The following is a 23,019-nucleotide window of genomic DNA, read 5'->3' as shown; positions in this document are numbered from 1 at the left end:
GAAAGGCGACCACCCTACCAGCTGTGCTATCGCTACAGTCCCAGTCCCTGCCTCCTTCCTCCAAGAAGCAGTTGTGGAGGAGGACGGACTCAAAGAGTATGCAGAGCACTCTCGCCCGAGCCTTCCCTCACCCCCCACTTCCCCGGGTCTGGATGGTTCTTTCGAGTGATGGAGAATGGGGAGCAGCTGCAGCATCTGGAAGACCGCCAACTATCCTAAAAGAGAGAGGCTTGTGGGCCGAAGGGACAGCTCCACTGGGCTGAGCTCATGCCCTGATGACCCTGACACCGCAGGGTCCCTCCAGCAACAGACCCCTTGGAGCAACAACATGGGAAGTCTCCCGTGAGCCCATCAGAGTGTGGGCCTCAAACCAAAAATAAACAGATAAAAGAGGTTGCCAGAGCGATAGTATAGTGGGAATGGCACTTAACCTTTCATGAGGCTGACCCCGGTATCCTATATGGTCCCGGAGCCCACCAGGAGTGATCCTCAGCACAGAACGAAGAGAAAGCCCAGAGCACCGCTGGGGGCTTACTCCTGGCCCCAAAATACATTTTAAAAAGAAAGTGCTCAGTAGGTGTGGATCCTTGGTGGTGGGATGTTTCTAAGAGTTCTGTGCCAAAAATGAAAGCAATCAGTGCCACTCCCCTTGCAGCCGCTGTGAGTTTGCGGGGAGGCCAGATCCAAGCCTCTCAAGTTTCGCCTCTCTGCCTGCTACGCCACTGAACGGAGGGGATGCTCTCTGCAGAGGCCCTAGTGCTCCTGGGAATTCTGCTGACCGCCCATCCAGCAGGTAAATATCAGGTGCCTCTAGCTTTGGTATGTCCCGTCTGGAGGTGGGGCAGAAAAGTAATTCAGGGAAGTGGTTTCTTTCTTTCTTTCTTTCTTTCTTTCTTTCTTTCTTTCTTTCTTTCTTTCTTTCTTTCTTTCGGTTTTTGGAAGCTACACCTGGCGCTTACTTAAGCAAGCCACATCAGGGTTAACTTTTGGCTCTGTGTTCAGGGATCACTCCTGGGGCTCGAGGGGACCATATGTGGTGCTGGGATTGGGATCGAACTGGGTAGGCCGTTAGTAGGGAGCGCTCCTTACCGCTTTACTAGCCCCCCCCCCCCCCCGTCCCCCTCCGGCCCGGAAAGCGGTTTCTGGAGGTTGGGACGTCGGGTCAGATTGCGGCGCATCTCCCCATTGTGGGAGCTTTGGGCGTAGCCGCATTGCAGCGCTTGTCTAGGTCGGGCGCGGGCTGAGACTGCCTCAGAGATCCTCGTAAACGCAGATGGGCGCCTTGGAAGCCCCTGTAGCGCTGAGGACCAGTGCGGAGACTCTATTCCTTGTCCCGCAGGTGGCCAAGACCCGCACTCGCTGTCCTGGGAAGTGCAACGCTACGATGGCTGGTTCAACAACCTGCGGCACCACGAGCGCGGTGCTGCTGGTGAGTCTCGCGGCCCGACGGGGCTTGGTGGACTGCCTGCCTCACGGTGCGGGCGCCGGGGCGCGGAAGCTGGGCACGGCGAGCCGGGGGACCGAGCAGTCTCATCAGTGAGGACGGGGGCGAGTAGAGGGACGCGGATGCGAAGTTTGTAGGCCTCCTGGAGACACCGGCTCTGACCGCGAGACTCTCCTCTCGTGACAGGTGTGCGGCTGCAGCGCCTGGTACACGCCAATTACGCAGACGGCGTGTACCAGGCCCTGGAAGAGCCGCTTCTGCCCAACCCGCGCCGGCTCAGCGAAGCAGCCACGCGGGGCACGGCTGGCCGGGCATCCCGGGGCAACCGCACCGTGCTGGGACTCTTCTTTGGTAAGCGCAAAGCGGGAGAGCACTGGGGTTCTAAGCGCCTGCGGGAGGGACTCTTGGAGTCCCTCCACAAGTCCACAAGAAACCAGGTTTGGAGTGTGCCGGCCACCGGCCGAACTCACACTCCCTTACCAAGCAGCATTTCCAACCTTCCTTCATTTCGGAGAGATTAGTGGCAGTGGTGGTGGTGGTGGTAATGGTGCTGGGATTTTCTCGGCTCAGGGATGCTTGTCTCCCTCATAACTCCAACCTCTTATTCCAAATGCAGAAATAGTCCTGAACCCCCATTATAGGTGTTCCTCCAGCCCACCGCCCCCACCCCTCGCGCCCCCAGGGACGGGGAGGCACAATCCCTCAGGAAGTGGCAGAGCCCATAGATTATGTTTTGATTATTATAACAATGCTGTGAGGTGCGGTAGAAGAGGATTATATTCCCACTTTGCAGAGCTAGCGGTCCAGGCCCAAAGAGTGATAGTTTCCAGGAGTTAGCGCTCCTACTACCCGCCCCCCCCCCCCCCAGGCTACCACGTGCTGTCCGACCTGGTGAGCGTGGACAGACCCGGCTGCCCCGCCGAGTTCCTCAACATCCACATCCCGCCCGGAGACCCTGTGTTCGACCCCCACAGCCGCGGGGACGTGGTCCTGCCCTTCCAGAGGAGCCGCTGGGACCCCCAGACCGGCCAGAGCCCCAGCAACCCCCGAGACCTGGTGAGACGAGGCGGCCGCAGGACTCACTGCAGGGCGGGCGCGGGGGAGCCCCGGCTGGGGTCGGGGTGTGAGGGAGGCTCCCACGCCATCTCAGCGCCCCTGCGCCTGCCCGCAGACCAACCAGGTGACCGGCTGGCTGGACGGCAGCGCCATCTATGGCTCTTCGCACTCCTGGAGCGACGCGCTGCGGAGCTTCTCCGGGGGGCAGCTGGCGTCGGGGCCGGACCCAGACTTCCCGCGGGACGCGCAGAACCCGCTGCTCATGTGGGTCGCGCCGGACCCGGCCACGGGAGATCACGGGCCCCGGGGGCTGTACGGTGAGGCGGGGCCGGGCGAACCCCGGGCTGGGCTGGGTCTCAAGAAGGGGTGGCGGGGGAGGGGGCGGAACCCTAGAACAGTGGGGAGGGCGTTTGCCTTGCACGCGGCCGACCTGGGTTCAATCCCCGCATCCCACATGGTCCCCACAGCACCGCCAGGAGTAATCCTGAGTATAGAGCCAGGAGTGACCCCTGAGCATCGCTGGGTGTGGTCCAAAAAGAAAAAAAAAGAAGCAGAAGAGGTGGCGGGGAGGGGGTGCCCGGGACGCCCGGCCGCGGCTCACGTGCCCGCGCCCCCCTTGGTGCAGCCTTCGGGGCGGAGCGCGGGAACCGCGAGCCCTTCCTGCAGGCGCTGGGCCTGCTGTGGTTCCGCTTCCACAACCTGTGCGCGCAGAGGCTGGCGGCCGCGCACCCGCGCTGGGACGACGAGCAGCTGTTCCAGCACGCGCGCAAGCGGGTCATTGCCACCTACCAGGTGAGTCGCAGCCCAGCGCCGCCCTGGAGAGCCCCGAGGCCCCGCGCAGGCCCCTCCTGGACTGCCCCGCCGCCAAAACGCCCCATTCCAGCCTCCCCCCGACCCAAACCCCCAACGACTGAAGGCATCGCCCCTGGGAGTCGTGGAGGGGCAAAGGGCTCCTCACCCGGAGACTCTGGTCTGTGACCCCTTCCTGGAGGGTGAGGTGGGACAACGCCCCATCCGGCTCTGGAGGGGTCTCTCCCCAGTCAGCCCTGCCTGTGCCTCATCTTCCCAGGAGTCTCCCGGGCTCGGGTCCCTGTGGGTCCCTCCGCTCCAGCTCTCAGCCCCTCTCCCTCCCTTCTTCCTCAGAACATCGCCATGTATGAGTGGCTGCCCAGCTTCCTTGGGAAGACGCCCCCCGCCTATGCAGGTGAGGGTCTGGGGCCTAAGAAGGCTTGAGAGAGGCGCTGGGAGGACTGGAAATCTCTGGGGCACTTTTCTTGGAGGGCGCTAGCCTGGTGTGTTGGGTAGTTCAGGAGTGATATGCTAAACCACTCTATTTTGGGAGGGAGATAATACAGTGGTTTAGTGCTAGCCAACACAAGTTCAATCCATGGCATCCCATACAGTCTCTGGAGCCCAGGAGTAAGCCCTGAGTAATGCCTGGTGTGGCCCCCAAAACAAAACAACAACAAAATATTAAAGGCCCAATCTTCCCTTCCCCCAGGGTACCGCCCTTTCCTGGACGCTAGCATCTCTCCAGAGTTCCTGGCGGCTTCTGAGCAGTTTTTCTCCACCATGGTGCCCCCTGGCGTCTACATGAGGTGAGGGAGGAGCTGAGGGTCGAAGAGGGAAACCCTCTGCCAGAGCACCCTGGACTAGGGCACTAAACTCTTTATACACCTCCAGTTTATTAGAGAAGAGAAGCTAAATTTGGTCCTGTAAAGGCTCAGTTATAGCCGTCTCTCACCTCATCTGCTGCTTCTCCTTCAACTTCTCCAACTCAGGCTATTTTCAACTCTGGGTTTCCTCTTCCTTCCCTCTCTTCTGAGCCATGTGCACAAAGAGAACCTTCTACTCCCCACCCCAATCCCCTTCTCCTCTCCCCCCACATGCAAAATTCCTGCTGTCCTCAGGGAAATCCAGGGACTCTGACCAGTCCTGCCTGAGTTGTTCACTCCAGTTAATTACATCTTAGCCTTTCCCTAAATTCCCTTACTGCTCCCTTGATTCTACCATTTCAGAAATGCCAGCTGTCATTTCCAGAAGATCCTGAACCCAGACAATAGCAGTTCCCCAGCGCTCAGAGTCTGCAATAGTTACTGGATTCGAGAGGTCAGCCTGGGCTCGGGTCATAGTGGATCAATCTAATCAGAGAGGCTGGGAAAAGCAACTGCTTCCATTCTTGGATGTCAATGCTCTAAGATGGAGAGGGATGCAGGGTAGAGGGATCCAGACATGTGTTTTAGGGGGCGGGCCTCACCCGGTTGTGTTCAGGGCTTACTCTGCACTTTGTGCTCAGGGATCACTCCTGATGGTACTGGAGACCAAACCCAGGTGAAGGCAAGGTCCTTAAGTCACTCAGGTGTCTTGTGAAACCTTATCTGCCCTTAATCCCTATGGCTACAGTGAGTCTGGGACTGGCTAAGTGCCCTTTGTCTTGTGATGTTTCTTGGGTTCAGGCAAGAGGCTCTGGTGCCTGAGGAACCACTTCAGCCTGCTGTTTCCTTTTAGAATTCCAATCTGAATAGTAGCCAGGCAGTGGATCACTTGCTGTTGGGAATGGCCTCCCAGATTTCAGAGCTGGAAGACAGAATGGTTGTTGAAGATCTGAGAGGTAAGCTTGGAAGTTTCGGGTCCCTTCTTGGTTAAATCATCAAGCAGGTCTAGGCTGCCAGATCACAGCAAAGAGTCATCAGAATGGTTTAGTCCTTAATATTAATTTAGTGCTGCTTTTATTCTAAACAATTTCATGTCTGGATTGAGGGTACGATAGCAACACAACACTAGATTCTCTTTTTTTTTTTAATTTTTTTTTTTATTAGTGAAACACCATGAGGTACAGTTGTAGATTTACAATTTTTTGTGCTTGGGTTTGATTATACAATGATCAGATACCCATCCCTCCACCAGTGCCCATTTTCCACCACCATGGATAATATCCCCCCACCCCCATCCCCCCATCCCCCCACCCCCCCCTGCCTCTGTGGCAGGGTAATCCCCTGTGTTCTCTCTCTCCTTTTGGGTGTTGTGGTCTGCAAAAGAGGCATTGAGTGGCAAACATGTTCAGTCCATAGTCCACTTTCGACATGCATCTCCCCTCCTGGGAGGATCCTCCAAACACCCTTTATTTGGTGTTCCCTTGTCTATCTGAGCTGCCCTTTCCTCTAGAATGCCCGACTGGCCACTAAGCTATGGAGTAATCCTCCTGGTGCTGATCTCAGCTATTCTTGGGTATTAATCTCATATTTCGTTACTTTATGTCCCTCAGATGAATGCATAGATTCTCTTTTGTGCTTAGATCTTCTAAAGATTTTCTCAGCCCTTTCTTTAGAGTAAGGAAGTAAAAGATGGGGAATTTACATCTTGGTGACTGATACAATCTAGAGTCTTAGAGGAAGAGAGTTGCCAGAAAAACTATGCTTGGTCATACCTGGTGACATTGCACCCACATCAAGGCAAGGTCCATAAGGACACAAGTCATGCATGTGTCTTGAGTGTTGGATGTGGACAGGGCCAAGGCTGTCACGCAGAGGAGGGCTGGGGGGACCAAGCCCATAGCTTGGCCTCCTTTCCTCAGATTATTTTTATATTAGTCACTGTGAAATTACAAAGTTATTTATGAATGAGTTTCAGGAATACTTTTTTTTTAACACCAATTCCTTGGCCAGTGCCCACTTTCCTCCACTAATTTCCAACCCCTCTTTCCTCCTACCCACCAGTCTGCCTCTATAAGAGCACTTTTTAAAAAGTATGTAAGTTTTTGAATTGTGGTTTACTATACTGTTGCCATAGGATTTCATACAAAATACCTTACCACCTTTCAGCACCACCTCCACCTGTTTGATTTTCCCTCCACCACAATCATTTCTCCTTCCTCTCTTCAGATTACTGGCCTGGCCCTGGCAAGTTCTCCCGCACGGACTACGTGGCCAGCAGCATCCAACGTGGCCGAGATATGGGGCTACCCAGCTATAGTCAAGCCCTGCAGGCCTTTGAGCTAAAGGCTCCAAAGAACTGGACTGAACTCAACCCACATGTGGACCCCGAGGTTGGGAATAGTCTTGATAATAGCAGCTAAGCTTTCTGTGGTGATGCTGTTCTTAGACCATTACACAGTAACTGAGTCTTTGTCACAAACATAGAGTTGATACTGTCAGTTCCTTCTTTTTACTAATGACACAGTGTAAGGCAGTGGCAGAGGCAGGATTTGAGTTCAGCCATCTAACTCCAGAGCATGTTTGTTTCTGCAAGCCTACTCCTCAGAATGGGTACCACTCTCTGCTCCTGGAAGGTTTTGCTTCTTGAATTGGGGGGCCTAGGAATTTTGGGGAGTGATGGTCACATGGGCATTGAGAGTGGTCTCAGCATAGACAGGAAGACAATAGTCCTCCACTAAACTTGAGGGAGGCTGCCAGAAGAGGGACTCCCTTAAACCCAAACAGAAAGCTAGGCCCCTGATGGGGTCCTTTGTTTGCAAGATTGGGCAATTGTGGCTGCTTTCCCTGTAGTACCAACACACACACACACACACACACACACACATTCATACACTCACACATACACACACTCTCTCACATATACACACACATACACACACATACACTGACACACATATATACATACACTCACACATACATATACACATGTAGACTTTCTCACACCCACACACACAAATACTTGTGTGCTCACTCCTCACTTCTGGTGGTGTCTCAGGTACTAAAGGCCATAGCTGCCTTGTACAACCAGGACCTATCTCAGTTGGAGCTGCTCCCTGGGGGGCTCCTGGAGAGCCAAGGGGACCCTGGACCCCTCTTCAGTGCCATTGTGCTTGACCAGTTTGTGCGGCTGAGGGATGGTGACCGGTACTGGTTTGAGAACACTAAGAATGGGTAAGGCCTGCCGGGATCCCCCATCACACCCCTCCCCAGCCTAGTTCCCAGACCCTCTGCCTGTCTGACTACTTCCCGATGCCCCCGCCCACCCCTCCCTTGTTTTTCTCCCTCATCTGCAGCCCACGGTTTCTGGAGGCCTGCTTCTTTTTCTTTCCCAACAACCCTGACTTTGTCCCACACAGGCTGTTTTCTGAGGAGGAAATTGCAGAGATAAGAAACACTACTCTGCGAGATGTGGTGATGGCAGTCACCAAGGTGGCTCCGAGTGCCCTGCAGCCCAATGTCTTTGTCTGGCATGAAGGTGGGTGGGATATGGCCAGAGCATGAAGGTGGGGCTATATGTACAGGGGCAGGAGTCCCATGGAGCAGCCCGGTGAGTCAGGTACCAGGCAGGCGTGGTGAGGGGAGTCCCACACTAGCTGCCTCCCAGGGTCCAGCTGGAGGGGATACTTAAATATCTGGGATTTGCAAGGGGACATTTTGATGGATGCAAATTCCAGGTTGTTGGGCCTGGGCAGAAGGAGGTCTGGCTGGGGCAAAAGATCCTCAATTCTGAGGTGCTCTGCACCCTCTCCCTCAGGAGCCCCCTGCCCTCAGCCCCGGCAGCTCACGACTGAAGACTTGCCCCGCTGTGTGTCTCTAACTGAGTTGGACTATTTTAAGGGCAGCGGGCCTGGCTTTGGCATCACTATCGTGGCTCTCTGCTGTCTTCCACTAGGTGAGCCCCTCCCCCCATCTTCCCTCACACCATCTATTTCTGCTACAGAGTTAGCTCTGTGGTACTCAGGAGTAGAGAGGCTGAAATGGTGTTGGGAAGGAAAGGAGTAGCCACCAAAGCCTCAGTGATCTGCAGGCCAGGGGCTCCTCTCAACTGATGCCTTCTGTCCCCCTTCAGTGAGTCTGCTTATTTCTGCACTGGTGGCCCACTTCAGGCGCCGAGAGCTCAAGAAGTTACAAAAGAAAGGCAGAGAGAGCATGAAGAAGGAAACACACAGAGACGGGGTGCCAGGTGAGAGGGGACTGTGGAGACAGAGGGAGGAAGGGAACAAACAGGGATTCTGGGAAGAAAAACCAAGCAACAGATTGTGGGACAGGGAAATAGACTCACACTTTGGGTTCCTATTCAGACAGGGAGAGTGGAGCTGGCGGGAGGTCAGAGGTTGGGGACTTCAGTGGACTGCTTCTACCTACTTGTCCCTTCCTCAGCCATGGAGTGGCCAGGCCCCAAGGACAAGAGCTATCCCGTCACCATCCGGCTGCTCCCAGATGAGGGGCTGCAGGTCCTGGACCAGCGTCTCACCGTGCTCCGCACTGTTCAGCTGCGGCCCCCACAGCAGGTCAACCTCATCTTGTCCAGCAACCGTGGCCGCCGCACCCTACTGTTCAAGATCCCCAAGGAGTATGACCTTGTATGTCCCTACCTGGCTGCAGCATTGGTGGCCTGTTCCCATTCCTCTCTTCAGCAAGCCCCCTGTCCTGGTGATGGTGACAAACTGAATCTGGGGAGCAGCTTTGTTTGTTTTTTTTTTGCTTTTTGGGTCACACCCAGAGATGCACAGGGGTTACTCCTGGCTCATGCACTCAGGAATTACTCCTGGTGGTGCTCGGGGGACCATATGGGATGCTGGAGATCGAACCTGGGACAGCCATGTGCAAGGCAAACGCCTGACCCACTGCACTATTGTGCTAGCTCCAGGGGAGGGGCTTTTTTTTTTCAGAGGTCCCAAGACACCCTCTGACTGCCATGGAATCCTCACCTGGTCAGCCTGGGTGGAGGAGAAACTTTTCCCTCCCATACCAAGTTCCTTTGAAGGGAGAGGGAAGCCTGAGTTGCTTCGTCCGGACTTCTTTTTGCCCAGGTGCTGCTATTTAACTCCGAGGACGAGCGGGCTGCCTTGGTGAAGCAGCTGCAGGACCTCTATGCGTGCTGGGTGCTGGACTTGGAGCTGGCTGAGCTGGCTGAGGAGGAGCTGTTCCGGAAGGCCGTGACCAAGCAGCAGCGGGGCCGCATCCTAGAGGTCTTCTTCAGACATCTTTTTGCCCAGGTGCCATGGCTATGCCTTTTGGATGGAGCCCAGTCCAGGAGTTAGAAGGAACCTGGGCCAGACAGCAGCCTCTTTATGGGGTGAACTGACCAACTCTGGGGGTGAATCCTCGCTTTGCCACTCACTAGCTGTGCAGGCTTAAGTTGCATCATCTCTGCTCTGTATCTGTTTCGTCATCTATAAGCTATCCCATTGGTTCGCTGTGAGGATTCACTGACAGTTTCTATTGGTGCTTCTCAAAGTGCAGCAACAGCAGCTTTGCCTGGGATCATTAAAAAGCAGATTCTCAATGTTTCTCAAACATTTTAGAATAGAATTTCTATATGGCCCAGTGATTACTCTTCTTTGAGTCTATCTATTTCCCCCAATACAAAAGCATTAATTCAAAAGGAGATCAACACACCTATGTTAATTACAGCACTTAGTACAGAAGCCAGGATATGGGGGGAAACCCCCCCCCCCAAAAAACAACCTAAATGTCCAGTGATAGATGAACGGGCAAAGAAATTGTGGCACATAAAAACAATGGAATACTGTTTGGCTTTTAGAAAAGATAAAATCCTGCTGCAAAACAGATGTTAATCAAAATCATGATAAGCTAAGTAAGACAAATTCTGAATGATCTCACTCAGTTTTTAGACTATAGAGAGACAAAACGAGAGAGTGGATGGTATCAACTAACTCTTGGCCATCGATTACCAAGCAGTGTGAAGAAGATGAATGGAGAAGTGACATAGGATGAGAAGCAGCCATAGGGCTCATCTTCTCTGAGCTAGACTCTGGGGAAATATGAGAGTGACCAACTTCTTCCAGGGAAGGCCTCAGCTCCTCTCCTTATGTCTGCTGCTCGACTGCAGGTGCTGGACATCAACCAGGCCGACGCGGGGACGCTGCCCCTGGACTCGTCCCAGAAGGTGCGGGAGGCCCTGATGTGTGAGCTGAGCAGAGCCGAGTTCGCTGAGTCCCTCGGCCTCAAACCCCAGCACATGTTTGTGGAGTCCATGTTCTCTCTGGCTGACAAAGACGGCAATGGTTACCTGTCCTTCCGGGAGTTCCTGGACATCCTGGTGGTGTTCATGAAAGGTGGGGGATGGTGGACCATTGTGGGAGGCCACATGAGAGTCTTTCAGCAGAGAGATTACCTTCTCCCCACTTTCTTTTCCCAGGTTCCCCAGAGGACAAGTCCCGCCTGATGTTCACCATGTATGACCTTGATGCGAATGGCTTCCTCTCCAAGGATGAATTCTTCACCATGATGAGGTACGGGGTGGGACACTCTGATCCAGAGATTTCCTGGTTTGTTTTTGTTTTGGGGCCACACCTGGCAATGCCCAGGGGTTACTCCTGGATTTATACTCATGAATCACTTCTGGAGGTGCTCAGGGGATCATAAGGGTTACCGGGGATAGAATCCAGGTCTGCCACGTGCAAGACAAGTACTCTACCCACTGTACTATCTTTCTGGCTCCCTAACCTTCCAGTTTTAAACAGGAAGCAAGTCAGGTCTGAGAAGCTATGGTCATCTACATTGAGAAGTCGCCTACTGTCTGTAACACAGTAGCATCAGTGAAGGCCTTGGAGACCACTCAGAGGGCAGAGCTCATACTTTATATGTGGGAGTTCCAGGTCCAGTCCCTAGCATTGCATGGGGACCTGAGCACAGAGCTGGGAGCAGTCCCTGAGCACCAGTGGGTATGACCAAAACAGTGAAATAAACCAAAATGTACCTGATCAGGCCACTCTTGATCTCCACTGTCCATACCAACCAGAAAATTTATCTAGTTAAGAAAAAAGATCACTAATGATATCACCAGTAACAACATTCAGGACTAGAGAGGTAACTTGACAGGCTGAATGCATGCTTGAATCTAGGAAGCCTGAGTTCAATTCCCAGCACTGCATGTCTCTGAGCAGTGCCAGGAGTGACCCGCCCCCCCACACACACCAAGTATAGAGCCAAGAATACCCCCTGAGCACTGGCAGGCTGATTGTCCCTAACCCAAACCTACCTGCCCCAAACCCAAACCTACCAACCAAACAAACAAACAAGCAACAAAACCATCAGAGAATGTGCTGTGAACATTGATATAAACTCTGATATAATCTATGGATTTTAGTTTACAAACTGTATCAGAATTTAGAAAAAGAAGCCACTAGGGTGAAGCTGATTGCAGTATGTTTGAGCTGGGGGTGTCTTTTCAGGCCTCTGGTGGGCTTGGTAGTAGATGGCAGATCTCTGCCCCATCAAGGACATTTTTGTCCTGACCTTAGTATGGATCTTGCTTGTCTTTTGGGGTGATGTGTGTTTTTTAGTTTATTTTGGAACCCTACCCAGAAGTTCTCAGGGCTTACTCCTTGCTCTGTCCTCAAAGATCACTCCGGGGGGTGGGGTCAGGGAACCCTTTGGGATGCTGGGGATCAAATCCAGTTGGATGCATGCAAGGCAAGTGCTTTAGCTGCTGTAGTATTTCTCTGGGCCCTATTAAGTAAGTGCCATTAGTGCTTGCTGTATGGTGCAGGTGAAGGTCTGTTTGTATTTGCTACATTCCTAAACACCTATGGTCTGTTTATTTCTGTGCTCAAGCACAACCTCAAAACAAGAACTGGGTCACCACAGCTACCTTTCTGGATGTGCGTCAGCTGGTGCGTGGAAAGTTTACCCGTGCCCTGTCGTGTTGGCATGAGGAAGCAGCTGCCATCACAGTGACATCCTTTCCCTGCCCTTCTAGCTGACTTTACCACCCATCCCACAACCTATGGAAGGGGGAGCCCCTGGGGTGCTGTGGGAAGTATCAGCAGTGGATGAGAGGGCAGAGAGTCTGTTGAGCAAGAGGAGGATCTGGTCAGCTGGGTATGTCCCCAAACAAAATGGACTATTATCCTGCCTCCCACCGCCAATTTGAGGGTTCCTATCTCACACTTTCAGTTTTATTCTGCCTTCTAAGCCTGTGGCAACCCCACCCAGCTTAGTATCAGCCACAGCAGCCTACGTACCTTCTCAGAGCCCTGTTCCAGGTCATGGTAACTATGTTAGGTATTCGGGGCTGCCCCAGTCCCAGCCTGAGTGCACTGGGTGACAAATTGCCTGTTCTGCTCCTTCCCTAGCTCCTTCATTGAGATCTCCAACAACTGCCTGTCCAAGACGCAGCTGGCTGAGGTGGTGGAGTCCATGTTCCGGGAGTCGGGCTTCCAGGACAAGGAGGAGCTGACATGGGAGAACTTTCACTTCATGCTGCGGGACCATGACAGCGAGCTCCGGGCCACACAGTTGTGTCTCAAAGATGGAGGTGTGTATGTCTGCAAGTAATGTTCTGGATTAGGAGTGGCTTCCTTCAGAATGAGAGCTCCCGGTGGACAGGACGGAGATCTTGGACTGGGATGTGGCTCAGTGATAGAACACATACCTTGCTAGAACACATGCCTTGTGTGTGGAGGACCTGGGTTTGATTCCTGGCACCAGCATCAGCAGCACATGAAGTCTAATTTCTTTCTTAGTTCCAGGGACTTGCACAGAACCAGTCACATGTAATCAAGGGAGGGCACATGAAGCTATGCAGTTGGCACAAAAGTATAAATGTGCCCGATGAGGAGTTGAGAGGAAGAAGGAGATCTGGCCTTGGTGCTGCCTACCTAGCACTGCACATGGGTTGGGGAAGAGGAACTATTTTCTTGACACGACCACTGTAAAGTGGATGTACCTTTGCCACACTGTCTGTTCTGTGTACAGTGGGGCTCAGTGAGGCATTGAGGAGGAGGCTGGAGGAAGAGCTGGGACCAAGTACTTGGGGAGTCATGTGCAGCTTTTCCACCCCACCTGCCATGTGGGACGTCTGTTCAGCTTCTTGTTCTTGGTGTCAGTTTACTGTATCTCTGTCATCCTGTTGTTCATAGATTTCCTCGAGCAGGCACCAGTAACGTCTCCTTTGTCCTAACCCTGAGATTTTAGAAAGTGCCACATTGGAGGCTCTTTCAGGATCAGGAGAATGAGACCCATAATTGTTCCTGGTTTTTGGCACATTGAATATGCCATGGGGAGTTTGCCAGACTCTGCCCCATGTGGGCAGGATACTTTTGGTAGCCTTCCAGGTTCTCCAGAGTAAGAACTAGATAATAAGATGTTGCACGGCCACAAACCCAGGAGCTGGGTTTTATAGTCTCTGGGTCTTGGCCATTGATGGGATTACATGGCGCCGGGGGCAGTTGGTGGGTGTAACGCCTACATACTGGGAGATGGGAGATCTGGGTGGAGGAGGCCCAGTTCCAATCCGAGCAGGCTTGGAGATCTATGCCCCGGATTCCGCATACCTGGTTTCCTCTGCCAGATCCTTCATGCGTGAGGCTCATCAGTTATTGGAGACATTTGGCAGGTGTGTGTGTGTGTGTGTGTGTGTGTGTGTGTGTGTGTGTGTGTGTGTAGGAATAGTAGTGAAATACCTGGTAGTGCTCAGGGGCTATTTCTGGCTCTGTGCTCAGAAGTGACTCTTGACAGTGCTCGGGGGACCATATATAGTGATGGGAATTGAACCATAGTCAGCCTCCTGCAAGACCTTACCCCTATACTATCTCTCTGGTCCTCCAGGAGATATTTTTAAACCCAACATCAGTTGTCGAGTCTCATTCATCTCTCGGACGCCTGCAGGATGGTGAGCAAAAATGGGTGGTCCCTGGGGCCTCTTCTGCAGAGCAATGAAGATATTGGAGGGTGAGATCATCCCTAGGGGTCTGATATTTGTCCTTTGAAGGAAACTTTAAGAGTGTGGTGAGTTCCATCCTACATTCAGTTCCCCCCTCAACCTCCACCCACATATACCCTTTGTTCACATGCCAGGCTAGTTCTCTCTGCTACTCCAGGACAGAATCATTCTACAAAGAAGATCATCTCACAGTCATCTTCCTGTCCTGCTCCCAGTCTCCTTCTCTCTGGCCAGTTACAGGGCATGCATCCACTGCTCCCTTAAGCACTGACCTGCTGGTTCTTCTTTTGGCGGTAAAGAGAATGAGCCCGTTTTCCTTTCCTCAGCTCCAGATCCCAGGGAGTGGGGCTCCCTATGTCAGAAACCCCAGAGCTGCATGGCCCGAGGCTGAAGAAGAGGTTTGATAGAAAGTAAGTGTTTGGTAAAAAGTCAGTAAAAAGTAAGTGTTTCAAAGATCCCTGGGCCCACAGATATGTAAGAAGAGGTCTTGAGGTCTCTGTAACCCTTGGTACCTTCCGTTGTGTTTCATATAAGACTCTTCAGCTTTGTACATCAAAAGACAGATCAGCCTCCCCACCCTAATCTTTAGCAAAAGGCCTGACCCTTGACTGTAAGACCAATAGGACAACGAGGGGTCTCTTGGCTCCTGCTTGTTTTGAGGCTAGTGCAGGAAGTAGGAAGAGGGAAGGATACGAGGTGAAATAGCGGTGAACAGAAAAGTGGTAGATAGAGCAAATGAAGATGAAAGCAGGGCCTGGAGGACAGTACAGGAGGCAGAGCGCCTGCCGTGCATGTAGCCGACTTGGGTTCATTCCCAGGACCACATATAGTTCTCTGAGCATGACCAGGAGTGACTCCTGAGTGCAGAGCTAGAGAATGAGCCCTGAGCACCAAAGGATGTAGTAGCGCTGTGCCGCACCACCACCCCCTCCCTGCCCCCCTCCATGAGAACAAATAAAGATGAGGAGTTTGCAGTGTGGGATTTACCCCCAAAGTGCTTTTTCCTTTATAGAGTGTCATTTTGGGGGGTCAGGTGACCAGGGTGGTGCCCTTAGCCCCCAACCTCGTTTCTCATGGCTGCAGGTCTGTGGGGCCTCGCCCCCAGCTGTACACAGAAGCCCAGCAGGAGAAGATGCAACGGGGCTTCCTGGTCCAGAAGCTGAAGCAGTATAAGCGCTTTGTGGAGAACTACCGTCGGCACATAGTCTGTGTGGCAGTGTTCTCCGCCATCTGCGCTGGCCTGTTTGTGGAACGCGCGTATTGTAAGGGTGGGGAGGCAACCTTCTGCTGTCATTCCTTGCCCCTTGGCATCTGGCTGGGGAAGGCCCCAATTTGCAGAGGTCTAGGCCCCTACTTCTGTGTCCTGCTGATTCATACATACCACCCTCATCTCTTTCCCCAGACTATGCCTTTGCCTCACCACCCTCGGGCATTGCAGAGGTCACCTTTGTGGGCATCATCCTGTCCCGGGGCACGGCGGCCAGCATCTCCTTCATGTTCTCCTACATCCTGCTCACCATGTGCCGCAACCTCATCACCTTCCTGCGCGAGACCTTCCTTAATCGATACGTGCCCTTCGATGCTGCTGTGGATTTCCATCGCTGGGTTGCCATGGCTGCTGTCATCTTGTCTAGTATGTGTCTCTGGGGCCTCCCTCCCATGACTGCAGCCTACTCCCCAGCTTGAGCTGTAGGGAAGCCATGAGAGGCCTGGGTGGCGTTTCTAATTGTCTCTGTCTCTCAGTTTTGCACAGTGTCGGCCACGTGGTCAATGTCTACATCTTCTCAGTCAGCCCCCTCAGCCTGCTGGCCTGCGTCTTCCCCAGCGTCTTTGTGAATGACGGGTCAGTCTGAGGAAAGTCCTCCTGATCTTGGAACACCTGGGATAGGTCTAAGAGTACATTAGAAGGAAAATAGAGGGCCCTAGATACTGAGAGGGTGAGGCCCTATTCTTGGGGAGACAGATTGTCAGGAAGGAAGTTAGCTATGGTTGGCCAGGAAAGCAGTTTTGTAGATGAATCTGGGGGCTCCTTTCTACACATCTCTGACACCACAAGCTTGCCATCTTGACTTATTGTCACCCATGGAGCAGGAGTGATACCTGAGTTCAGAATCAGGAGGAAGCCACTGGGTGTGGCCCAAAAACCAAGAGAGAGGGAGGGAGGGACAAAGGGAGAGAGGGAGGGGGAGAGAGAGAGAGAGAGAGAGAGAGAGAGAGAGAGAGAGAGAGAGAGAGAAAGACAGCAGAGAGAGACAGAGAGAGACAGAGAGAGAGAGAAAACGATGGAGCATATCTTTCAATCTTTCATCCAGGTGCCAGGAGTAGGATGCTAATACACAAGCATTTGTTCAGGAGTTATATGTGGAACACTGTCTGACTCTGTGTGAGTACAGTGCTAGAGCACCCTTACTCCCCCCACCAGTTTTTTCTTTTTTTTTTCTTTTTTTGTAGGAGTACAGCTATTTATTAAGCCACTGATTAGCTGATTGAATTGTGCATGAACTCCACCTCCTTTTTTTTTCTTTTTCCATTTTTTATAATTTTATTTATTGAATCACCGTGAGAGCAGTTACAAAGCTTTTGGGTCTAAGTCTCAGTCATACAATGAAACACCCATACCTTCACCAGTGCCCATTCTCCACCACCAAAAATCCCAGTATACCCCCATCCCACACCCTCCCCCTGCCTGTGGGGCAGATGATTTCTACATTACTCTCTCTCTACTTTGATCACATTCACTATTTCGACACCAGACCCACCATTATTTAAGATTTTACCCCAACACTCAGATCTGCTGAAAAGGCAACAATAGACAATTTGTGTTCTATTGCTGGTTGTGAATAACATGATGTCGTGTGACTGCAGTAGGGCCATGTGTTTTTGAAATTCTGAAATTTTAACACTTAAATCTGGAGGGATTTCTGCCAAAAGCCACTGGGTTTAGAGATCTGCTCCTGAGTCTCTGGAATCATGGCCGTTGAGCAGCTTGATGAGGAGCCAATGAGGCCGTTCATGGGCGATGACTTGGGGTCTCATTGGGGTGGGGAAGACAGGCCCGGCTCCACCTCCCCCCTCATCCCGTGAGACACAACAAGTTTCGTCACTGCGGGCCCAAGCCTGACTGTCCAATGGCCTCTGGAGGATGACAGCCACCAAGTCGCCAAGAGGGAGCAGGCAGAGGGACAACAACACCCTTTCCTCCCTGGGGTGGCCCGGCGACAGTAACGTACCCCACCAGCTTTTTCGACCCCTCTGTCCCAGGAAACTCGCAGAGAGTGAATCAGGTGCTCAAGCAAACAAAAGTCAGCTGATGGAGATTCAGGACATGGGACCACTGTGGGAGGGCAGATAGTAAAAAGCAGGAGGGGCATGTGCCACGTTCCTTGGGTGACCTACTGGGTGGAGCCCTGTAAGTGCTGCTGTCCATGTGAATATGCTGGAACTCTCCGGTCCCCACCAGTGACTCCACATGCCTTTGTCCCACAGGTCCCAGCTTCCCCAGAAGTTCTACTGGTGGTTCTTCCAGACTGTCCCAGGTAGGGAATTGTGTGTGGAGTCTAAGGCTCTTTCTGAGCTTTTGTCTTTGTCTGCCCATCATATACATTTGATAGTGGTGGTTGTTGGTTCCCTTTCTAGCTCTGGGACCAGCCCCAGCTCCAGTCCTTTCAGGCAAGGGAGGGAGAAGGGAGGTCAGGGAGGAAGGGTGGGGAATGCTTTGTTGTGCTCTTAACCCCAGCGGAGGTCCTGAGATTGCTTCTATCCCCACTTTCCCCAGGGGTGACAGGGGTGCTCCTACTCCTGGTCCTGGCCATCATGTACATCTTCGCTTCCCACCACTTCCGGCGCCGCAGCTTCAGGGGTTTCTGGCTGACCCACCACCTCTACATCCTGCTCTATGTGCTGGTGAGAGACTCCTTTGGGCAGGGCTCGGCCATGGGACAGAAATGAGGTCTGACAATTCAGGGCTGAGAGCCTGAGATCGGAGAAGCCCAGAATCTGAAGCCCCTACTAGTTCCCTGGATCTAGGCCCAGGCTAAGGCAGGAAGTGCTGCAGGCAAGAAGCCTGACGGGGCATGAGCTACACTAACTGGCTGTGTCTTTAGATCATCATCCATGGCAGCTTAGGCCTGATCCAGCTGCCCCGTTTCCATATCTACTTCCTGGTGCCAGCACTCATCTATGGGGGTGACAAGCTGGTGAGCCTGAGCCGGAAGAAGGTGGAAATTGGAGTGGTGAAGGCAGAGCTGCTGCCCTCAGGTACTCAGTGAAGCCTGACCTGGGGTGATTGGCTGGGGGAGGGGTTGGGAGGGTTCTGGGGAAGATAGCTACCCAGGATATCTGTGGGACCCCTACCATTTGCTGATGCAAATACAGCTTTTATTTATTTATTTATTTAATCGTCTATTTTATTTATTTTAACTTTTAGGCACTTTCACAATATTGTTACTGATAGGGTGGCTTACATAACACATTCCTTCCACAGTCCCATCAGAGTAGTCATATCCCTCCACCATTTTCTCAATGTTGAGTCCCCAACCCCCCACTACATGGTAAGCTTCGTACTAAAGACAAGTTCTTAGTTTCTGTTGCATTTGGGTATTTGTTATACCCCACTTTGTTTTGTTATATCCCACTTATGAGAGAGATCATTCTGTGTCTGTCCCTCTCCAAATGCAACTTTTAAAAAGGCTGTGCTGCACTGCACTAGTCTAATAGCCAAGATATGGAAACAACCCAAATGCCCAACTACAGAGAATGGATCAAGAAGTTGTAATATACATATATACATATATATACATATATACATATATATACACACACGCACACAAACACACATGCAGAATACTGTGCAGCTCTAATAAAGAACAAAACCATGCAGTTTATAGCAACATGGATGGACCAAGAGGATGTCATACTGAGTAAAGTCAATCAATAAGGAAAAGAATAGATCTAGAATGATCTCTCTGATATTTGGGACTTAAAGATACAAAGCAAGGCAGCAGCAAATATCCAAAGGCAGCATAATGGATTAATTGATCTATATGTTGAGTTCGAAGGGATGAGAAGGAGGGGGTTGGTGTCCTTGGGGGAGGAAGATGGATACTCTGGTGATGAGTGTGGTGTTGCAATTATGTCCATAAGGAGCTCTAATAAATAGTATTGTAAAAAATATCAAATAAAAATATGCAAATAAAATTTAAAAATAAATTTAATAGACTGTGCTGGACCTTGAGGAGGGCGTGAAGGTTAGAGTATGCTATGAGAAGAGCCGGCTGAAAGCCATACAGAAAGAGAGGGCAGGAGATATCCCTCCTTGTGAATGGGTGCAGGACATGGATCTCTTCCCTGTCCTTCCCTCAGAATAAGCCTCTGAAGAAGACAGGCAAAGAGAGTTTTGTTGACAGTCAATGTTGGCCAAGACTGGGCAGCTTGATTTCATAGAGAGTGGCAGGAGATGCCTTTAGGAGTGTTGGGATGAACAGTCTAATTGTCAGGATTCACACAATAAGAAACTGAACCCGAGTTCCCTAAAAATGACTTCATTTCCCTTCTCTACTCCCAGGAGTCACCCACCTGCAGTTCCAGCGACCCCAAGGCTTTGAGTACAAGTCGGGACAGTGGGTGCGGATCGCCTGTCTGGCTCTGGGGACTGATGAGTATCACCCCTTCACGCTGACATCTGCACCCCATGAGGACACTCTCAGCTTACATATCCGGGCAGTAGGACCCTGGACCACTCGCCTCAGGGAGACCTATTCAACCCCGCTGGGTGACACTTATGCCAGATACCCAAAGGTGCCATTGCTGGGAACTACTTTCGGGCCCTAGACCTTGGTAGAAGGTTCCTGCCCACGTAGATCCTGAGATTCCCTCTGAGACCTAACTAGGAGTGGAATGGAGTGCCTCAACTGACTCTGGGGTGCCCTATATCCTCTACTCCCTGTCCTTCTTTCTTTTCCAGCCTCAGAAATGAGGAAAGATCTTTCTCACCTTATCTTCCCATTTTCTTGGCAGCTGTATCTTGACGGGCCATTTGGAGAGGGCCACCAGGAGTGGCACAAGTTTGAGGTGTCCGTGCTGGTGGGAGGGGGCATTGGGGTCACCCCCTTTGCCTCTATCCTCAAAGACCTGGTCTTCAAATCATCCTTGGGCAGTCAAATGCTCTGTAAAAAAGTGAGTGTCGGGCAACAGAGAGACAGAACAGGGTGGAGGCTTTCTTAAATGCAACCAACCCTGGTACTCCAGCACCACCTTGAATCCCCTGAGTACCACCAGGTGTAACTCCTGACCACAAAACCAGGAAGAGCCTCTGATCATTGCTGGGTGTGGCCCCCCAAATGTAGCACTGTAGCACTGTCCTCCTGTTGTTCATCGATTTGCTTGAGCGGACATCAGTAGCGCATTATGAGACTTGTTACTGTTTTTGGCACATTGAATACCTATGGGGAGCTTGCCAGGCTCTGCTGTGGGGGCGGAATACTCTCGGTAGTTTTCCAGGCTCTCCGAGAGGGATGGAGGAATCGAACCTGGGTTGGCCACATGCAAGGCAAATGCCCTACCCACTGTACTATTGCTCTAGCCCCCAAATGTTAAAAAGATAAAATTAAGAAAGTATTTCCTATTCTCAGAAGGAATGAAGATTGACAGTGGATATGTCCCCATATCACAGCAGAGAAACTGTCCACAGTTCAGGCACTGAGTCTGCTGGGATGCTTGGACCCAGTTGTCCAGATGGCAGACATCAGAGGCAGGCTGGAAATGTAGCCAGAGGGACCAGTGCTGGGGCTGTCAGCCTGGATCAGGGCTTGGGACACTGCCAGAGGGCTGATGTCTCTGAGGGGACTGGGATTTTCCAGGTTTCTGGAAAAGGATCTGGAATTGGGGAACCTCAAACTGAACTGAGCCCTTTTTCCCCAGATCTACTTCATCTGGGTGACGCGGACTCAGCGGCAGTTCGAGTGGCTGGCCGACATCATCCGGGAGGTGGAGGAAAATGACAGCCAGGACCTGGTGTCCGTGCACATTTACATCACTCAGCTGGCCGAGAAGTTCGACCTCAGGACCACCATGCTGGTAGGTCAGGGCTGGCCCTGTGGGGGCGGAAAGTTGCCACCTGGACGAGCAGCTGACCCTGGGCCTGCCTGGCGGGACCCTCCCCCTCCTCTCTGTCCCCCAGTACATCTGTGAGCGGCACTTCCAGAAGGTGCTGAACCGGAGTCTGTTCACGGGCTTGCGTTCTGTCACCCACTTTGGCCGTCCTCCCTTCGAGCCCTTCTTCAACTCCCTGCAGGAGGTCCACCCGCAGGTCAGTTTTCCCCTAACCATTCTGGGACATCTGGACCCTCAAGGACCCCACAGTTCTTTCCTGAGGCGAGAACGCCCACACTGACCCAGGTTTCATCCCCTCACCTTTGCCCCTCGCCCCTGCCTCTTCTTCAGGTCTTGGGGAAATTCTCTCGTCACTGCAACCAGCTGTTAGGAGCAGCTTCTTCCCAGAAACAGCAGCTCAGCCTGCCATGTGTTTTCTTCTGAAAACCCTCCCTCTTCCACTTGACAGGTGCGAAAGATTGGGGTGTTCAGCTGCGGCCCCCCAGGGATGACCAAGAATGTAGAGAAAGCCTGTCAGAGCATCAACAGGAAGGACCAGGCCCACTTCATGCACCACTACGAGAACTTCTGAGCTCAGCCTCCGTGACTCCCACTTTCTTACTATGGGGCCTGCCACTAGCACTTTCTCTGTCAGAATCTACCAAGGCCTCAAGTGCAGAGCTGGAAGGACCTCTCCCTCATTGTCCCTCTGTCCCATGCACTGAGAAGCTAGAAAAGATCTCTCCAGCTCAAGTCACAGCAGGTTGTGATGAACACAGTGTGCAGAATCAATCCCTGCCCTCAAAAGTCATGAGATCCAACTGCATGTGCCCAGTGTCTCTGCCTAACTCCCACAAAATCCATCCATGACTGCTTCAGCATCTTCTCTTGGCATTGGGGTGGGGGGTGGGGTGGGTCGGTATTTGCATGTGCTGTGAGGGCAGGGCTCAGATTGCAAATTTCCTCAGAGGCTACTTAGAAGCTACTTAGCAAAGGACAGCCTGGCTGCTTCCACCCAGTTTCTAAAGTCTCTGCAGCACCATGCACACCCACCTTCATGCTTCCAGAGGACCAGAAAGCATAGAGTAAAGATGCCTCCTAATCCTGATATTGGCCAGCGATGCCCCCTCTCTTCTTCTGTTGGTAGGCCCCTCTATACTTGCCAGAGCAGCCCTGGAACACAGACTGAGGGTGTCCGGCCCCTCAGCCAGACACCTCAGATACCGTTCTTGTCCCCCTAATACCACAGGAGTTGGGCATTCAAATGTACCAATTTGACCAGGACTATCCCAGTTTTAACACTGAACATTTCTTGTTCTTCGGAACCCCTCATTCCAAGGATATTTCAATCTGGACAACCTTCCTGGGAGTCAAACTGGGCTGTGACCCCCATAATTAACTCTTTAAGACTCTTTCTTTCCGTAGCTCTTCCCTGAAAAACTGCGCTTTGATGGTTTGGTACTAAAAAAATTAGATATGATTTTTTATGCAGTTAAGTGTAGAAACATTTCAAATTTTTCACAATTATAAATAAAGCTGCTAGAAACATTTTATACTGGTCTTTTGGTGAACTTAATGTTTTTGTTCTTTTGGGGTATTTTTATGGGAGTGGAATTGCTGGATCCTAGAGTTCTCTAGCTAACCCAACTTATGATGGAAGGTTTTAGACCACCCCTGTCATAGACTCCTTTCTTTGTTGGGCCACTCTACTTGTCTTAGATATGCCAATGACTGGGTTCCCAGTTCTCTCTATTTCTTCCCCTTCGCTATTTATTGAAATTAGTCAATGATGTTTTAAGTGC

General features: G+C 52.0%; 1 protein-coding gene across 1 annotated transcript; it reads left to right on the top strand.

Moving 5' to 3' along the window:
* Positions 1-735: 735 nt before the first annotated feature.
* Positions 736-22,088, top strand: DUOX2 (dual oxidase 2). The gene is made up of 33 exons (XM_056133862.1): positions 736-793; positions 1,340-1,429; positions 1,631-1,795; positions 2,313-2,500; positions 2,616-2,817; positions 3,126-3,292; positions 3,644-3,704; positions 4,002-4,098; positions 4,519-4,609; positions 5,009-5,111; positions 6,382-6,545; positions 7,211-7,386; positions 7,572-7,690; positions 7,970-8,107; positions 8,285-8,398; positions 8,596-8,798; positions 9,249-9,434; positions 10,292-10,517; positions 10,601-10,694; positions 12,540-12,723; positions 13,980-14,077; positions 14,455-14,538; positions 15,212-15,390; positions 15,531-15,761; positions 15,872-15,971; positions 17,615-17,664; positions 17,904-18,031; positions 18,232-18,385; positions 19,692-19,924; positions 20,144-20,302; positions 21,047-21,202; positions 21,306-21,434; positions 21,687-22,088. The coding sequence occupies exons 1-33, from the start codon at positions 736-738 to the stop codon at positions 21,807-21,809; spliced, it is 4,650 nt and encodes a 1,549-aa protein (XP_055989837.1). The 3' UTR covers positions 21,810-22,088.
* The last annotated feature ends 931 nt before the right edge of the window (positions 22,089-23,019 follow it).

Source organism: Sorex fumeus, unplaced genomic scaffold, assembly GCF_029834395.1.
Source record: "Sorex fumeus unplaced genomic scaffold, SorFum_2.1 ptg000098l, whole genome shotgun sequence".
Taxonomy (NCBI): domain Eukaryota; kingdom Metazoa; phylum Chordata; class Mammalia; order Eulipotyphla; family Soricidae; genus Sorex; species Sorex fumeus.
This window is presented reverse-complemented; position numbering and strand designations above follow the sequence as displayed.